At 39.4% G+C, this 6,000-nt stretch overlaps 1 protein-coding gene across 1 annotated transcript in view; it reads right to left on the bottom strand.

The window, feature by feature from the left end:
• Positions 1–318: 318 nt before the first annotated feature.
• The window catches only part of LOC128648947 (protein HIRA), an 89,080-nt gene continuing 83,398 nt past the window's right edge, over positions 319–6,000 (bottom strand). The window contains exon 25 of the mRNA XM_053701934.1: positions 319–1,161. Within this exon, the coding sequence (XP_053557909.1) occupies positions 1,045–1,161 (117 nt within the window). The 3' untranslated portion in view covers positions 319–1,044. The remainder of the gene's footprint in view (positions 1,162–6,000) is intronic.

Below are 6,000 nucleotides of genomic sequence, written 5' to 3'. Positions count from 1 at the left end.
CAGTATCAGCATGAATTGCTAATCACCAGTGATGTTCCACTCGGGAACTACAATCCTTGTTGCTCCTGAGCGAGACTTTACCCCAATGCTGGGATTTAACACACCATTATCGAGGCTCAGTAATGCAAAAAATGTATGCCCTAATTTATTTTAGCATGCAATTTTTTTTTACAAAGACCATAGGACACTTATTTGTATAGCTGTTTTATTAAAAAAAATATACCACAAAAAGTATCAATATTTAACTGAAAAACCAAGCCCAAGATTACATACTGTATCAAAAAATGACTAATAGAAATGAAACCAATGGAGTACAGATTAAGAATGAAGTGTTCTTTTTATTCGGTAGTTAGAAAAGGAATGGAAAAAAAACTTTTTTTTTTCTTTTTGTTTTTTACAAACACTTAAAAATTAAAAACTGAATGAGGGTAGATTCAGCTGTAGGAATATTAAACAGGTTCATTAGGAGCTTCCTACATTCATTGGACTTGTAGGTTTTGATTGTTGGGCAATGGAAAATCTGTATTACAAGTTCGCAAAGTCAAGTACAAAAATAAATTGGTGGGGCAGCACTGACTTGCCTTATTCATATATTCAAAAGTGAAGTTTGGCTGCTTAACGGCGCTCTTAAATACGGATTAATATAGTGCAATGTCATGTTCAACATTGGGACAAAATTCAAGGTAATAACAGGGTAATGCTTTTCAAGCGTATTAGTAATGAACTGTGCTTTTTCTTTCAGAAACGGCCAATAACTTCTCATTCATTTTCTTAATATTTCAACACAAACTTCCAGGTTTTCCAGTAACCACGAAGGAGAAAGAATAATCCAAGGTATACTAATGGATGCTAAACAGGTTTGGGGTGACTGGGAGGAAGCGCTGTGGCTCCTTTTCTGACCCCATATGTCCATGCAAGTTTCTTTTAGCACCATTGCTTCTCACAGTTGAAGCTGCCTCATTGTTCTCCCCTAACCAGCAGGTTTTCACACCAAGGAGAAAAATAACAACTGAAGGAGGAGTATGAAAAGTGAACCAAGAAATGCTATTTGTCCCTTAAACTGTCCAGCTGCTCCTGGTACTCTGTGAAAATCCGTTGAAAACGTAGATTCTGTCCAATGAGGGGAAGAAGCTCCTTCAACAGCTCTCTCTTCCGCAGACCCTGAGCAAAACAGAATTATAAAATGAGTTTATTGCTAGTGATAAAATGTCAAAACTAGGAGCACATTTAATTGATTTTCAAGTTTGCTACAACTTCACAGAAAAAGTTAGAATACGCACCAACTTTATTTTATATGGAACTTCAGAATAGATAACATAAACTTCATAAATGTTCTTAGTAAACTTTTAAAGAGTTAGTTGTTAAGCATAAAAAAAATTACTTCCTCCCTCCAAATGTACATTCATGTGTCTGACCGAAGCCAAGCCAGAGCCAATAAACAAGTAATGTACCATAGTGCTCATTTGAAGGTCAGTGGAACCTTTATCATTTTCATAAAAATACAATTTTATTTACTAAACAAAGAAAGAGCTCACCACATTTTTTCAAATCTAGGAATCAGCAATTTAACCCTTTAATTTCTAGTAAGCACAAAAAAAGATTTATACTTGCTGATATATTAATGCACCGCACTGGAAATAGAACCACTTCAGTAATGGTGGGCATATGGTCTCTAAATTATAAATGAGATAAAATGGTTCCAAAACAGACAGAGGAGATAACTAGTAAATGGATCATATTCAGATTGGACAAAAGTAATTAGTGATACCCCAAGGACCAGTAATGGGCCCTGTTCTTTTTAATATTTTTATAAAATGACTTGGAAGGAAGGATTAAACAGCAACATCTCTATTTCTGCAGAGGATACAAAATTGTGTAAGGTGATTAGGTTAGAGCAGGGTGTAATTGCCCTGCAAGGTGATTTATAAGGAGAAGCAAACATATGCAAGCTACCTATTATTTAAATGGGACAAGACTTAGCAAAACAGAGGAGGACAATTATTTAGGAATACTATAGATCAGAGATGGGACCAAATCAATGTTTTGCAAGTCACAAGTAAGTCTCGAGTAGTAAGTCTCGAGTCTTTGCATTCAAGTCAAGTCCTGATTCATAACAGGCAAGTCCAAAGTCAAGATAGACAAGTTGAAAGTCTTCATTAGTGCCCTTTGCCCAATTTAGTGTCAGAGTATCAGTTACTATAGTAAATATATACTAAATCAGGAAGGCTTTTTAAAATATGTTTATCACTTTCCAGTTTAAAGGGACATGAAACCCAAAATATTTCTTTAATGACACAATTTTAAACAACTTTCCAATTTACTTCTATTATCTAATTTGCTTAATTCTCTTGCTATTCTTTGGTGAAAGAGCAGCAAAGCACTACTGGAAGTTAGCTGAAAGCCAATGAAAAAGGAAATTTATGCTTACCTGATAAATTTATTTTTTTTACGATATGACGAGTCCACGGATTTCATCCTTACTTGTGGGATTATCGCCTCCTGGTCAGCAGGAGGAGGCAAAGAACTCCACAGCAGAGCTGCATAAATAGCTCCTCCCTTCCCTCCCAACCCAGTAATTCGACCGAAGTTAGGAAGAGAAAGGAAAAGCCAAGAAACAGTGGTGACTGAATTTAACAAAAATAAAAACCTGTCTTAGAAAATGACAGGGTGGGCCGTGGACTCGTCATATCGTAAAAGAAATAAATTTATCAGGTAAGCATAAATTTCCTTTTCTTTTACAAGATATGACGAGTCCACAGATTTCATCCTTACTTGTGGGATACAATACCAAAGCTATAGGACACGGATGAAAGGGAGGGACAAGACAGGAAACTAAACTGAAGGCACCACTGCTTGAAGAACCTTTCTCCGAAAAAAACAGCCTCGGACGAAGCAAAAGCATCAAATTTGTAACATTTGGAAAAAGTGTGAAGAAACGACCAAGTTGCAGCCTTGCAAATCCGTTCAACAGAAGCATTACGTTTAAATGCCTAAGAGGAGGCCACAGCCCTAATGGAATGAGCCGTAATTCGTTCTGGAGGCTGCTGTCCAGCAGTCTCATATGCAACACAGATGATACTCTTCAGCCAAAAAGAAAGAGAGGTAGCCGTAGCTTTCTGACTCCAACGCTTCCCAGAAAAAAAACAACAACAAACAGGGAAGAAGATTAAAGAAACTCCTTAGTTGCCTGTAAGTAAAACGTCAAGGCACAGACCATGTCCAAATTATGTAACAGTCGCCCCTAGAAGGATTAGGACACAAGAAAGGAACAACAATGTCCTGATTAATATTGTTATTTGAAACAACCTTAGTAGGAAAACCAGGCTTGATACGCAACACTAACTTATCTGTATGGAAAATAAGATAAAGAGAATCACATTGTAAAGCTGAAAACTGCGAACAGAAGAAACAGCAACCAAATAAAAAACTTTCCAAGATAATAATTTAATATCCATGGAATGCATAGGTTCAAACAGAACCCCTTGAAGAACATCAAAAACTAAAGCCAAACTCCAAAGAGGAGTACTTAGTCTAAACACAGGCCTGATCCTAGTCAGAGCCTGACAAAAAGACTGAACATCTGCCAGACGCTTGTGCAACAAAATAGACAAAGCAGAAAACTGTCCCTTTAAGGAAATTGCTGACAACCCTTTCTCCAATCCATCTTGGAGAAAGACAAAATTCTGGGATTCCTGACCCTACTCCATGAGTGGCCCTTGGATTCGCACCAATAAAGATATTTACGCCAAATCTTATGGTAAATCTTTCCAGGAACAGGCTTACAAGCCTGAATCAAGGTATCAATGACCGAATCAGAAAACCCTTGCTTAGATAAAATCAAGCGTTCAATCTCAAGCAGTTAGCTGCAGAGAAACTAGATTCGGATGATGGAAGGGTCCCTGAATGAGGACTTTCCTCAATGGAAGCTTCCAAGGTGGCTGAGATGGCATGTCCACCAGATCGGCATACCAATTCCTGCGAGGCCACGCAGGAGCGAGAGGATCACCGAAGCCCTCTCCTGTTTGACTCGAGCAATCACCCAAGGAAGGAGAGCAAATGGAGAGAACACATAAGCTAGACTGAACGACCAAGGCACTGCCCAGGCAACTATCACCTCGGTCTGGGGATCCTTGGACCTGGACCCGTATCTCGGAAGCTTGGCATTCGGATGAGATGCCATATGATCCAACTCCGGCCTGCCCCATCTGAGAATCAGGTTGGCAAATACCTCCAGATGGAGTTTACCGGCAGGGAGAAGGGAAATAAATTAATCAACCAATATGCCGCCACACCAGTGACGGCAGCAGAGGACACAGATGGTTGTCATTGGAAACTCTGGAGAGTGTCTCCTAACGAAAAATGAGCCCATTAGGACTATCCTCTAGGGGTAGCTAAGTCCACGTAGTGATTTACGAAATGACTCCTATACATCTAAAACGGAATTTCTCAGCAACAAGGAGAAACCTTTAGGATAATAATTCCTCCAGCAATGCTAAACCCAATGTAAAAACATAGAATGCCTCATAACCCTGAGTGGAGAGCGAAATGACAGGCAGGGTACTGCATGCGGGCCATTAAATTGAAATAAAGGCCCTGAGAAATAAGAGGCCGTTTGATAATAGACTCCCCAACAGCAATCGCCGAAGAGGGGATAGCTGTTCTTTTAATACTGAAAAGTAACTCTAGGCTAGAGTGTGTTTTTCTCATCCTCAGACCTAATGGATGAACCAACAAAGAAAAAACAGCTGAAATCATGAAACACAATGCTCACAGAACAAAACTTAACTGTCTCTTTAATTCTTAAAGAAACATAGGCTTGTGAAACTTTGTACCATCCAACGTCATAAAGGATGTTTGAAGAAAAAACAGAAAACAGCCGCAATTCCTTTAATGAAGACATACAGGAAATATGTTACTGTCTTTTTAATTTTAAAAGAATGGTTTAGTTCTGTCGTGCAGAAACAAGCCAAAAACGACAGAAATACTGCTGCAAACAGACCTCGCAATGAAAATCAAGGCTTTAGCTAAGAACCGCAGAGCACTGCCTGTGGGTCATAAATTAGTTTGGACACCACCTGTAGGTTATTGCGATACGGAGAGACCGGTGACACCATACTCCGCACAGACTTTACACAACCCCCATAAAATCCGTATTTCACTAAAAAACGGAAAACCCTCCTGGCTGCCATAATAATTTAAGCTCTTGAAGGCAGAACTGAAGGAAGCAGCTGAGTCGTCCAAGACTACTGAAAAACTGCCCAATAACTACACCACCCTCGATCACATAGGGATAGAGTTATCTCCAAATAATAAAGGAAGTCTATAAATCTAATTCCCCACTTATCAGATAGGTAATCCTACAGTCTGCTCTGAGTTAATTTTATGTCCCAGAATAAGAAGACTGCACTTACCTCCATGCTGAGTAACAGCATGAAACGTCTCACAAGAACAAGAGGTCTTCTCCCTCTAGCAGATCTGTGGACACAGAAGGGCCTTAGTTACTATCTGCTAAGATCATCAATCCAGAAGGGCAGCACTAATATGGGAGGCACAGTGAGGGTAAAACCCCACCAGTTCCCACTGCCTTAAAGCCACCTGTAGCTCTACTCTAGAGGCTGACAAGGAATACGGCTACACCCTATAGTAAAATAGTACACTTTGGCACCATTTTCTACTCTAGAGGCTGACAAGGAATACGGCTACACCCTATAGTAAAATAGTACACTTTGGCACCATTTTAAAAATAATAAACTCTTGATTGAAGAATCTAAACTAACACCTCACTTTACCTCTTCCTATCACTAACACAGGCAAAGAGAATGACTGGGTTGGGAGGGAAGGGAGGAGCTATTTATGCAGCTCTTTGCCTCCTCCTGCTGACCAGGAGGTGATATCCCACAAGTAAGGATGAAATCCGTGGACTCGTCATATCTTGTAAAAGAAAGATAAATATATGTGCAGCCACCAGCAAGCTTCTGAACCTAACTAAAAATACTGTTT

The sequence above is a fragment of the Bombina bombina genome, chromosome 2 (assembly GCF_027579735.1).
Source record: "Bombina bombina isolate aBomBom1 chromosome 2, aBomBom1.pri, whole genome shotgun sequence".
Classification (NCBI taxonomy): Eukaryota; Metazoa; Chordata; class Amphibia; order Anura; family Bombinatoridae; genus Bombina; species Bombina bombina.
The sequence above is the reverse complement of the archived record's forward strand: the minus strand, read 5'-3'. Positions and strand labels throughout refer to the sequence as shown.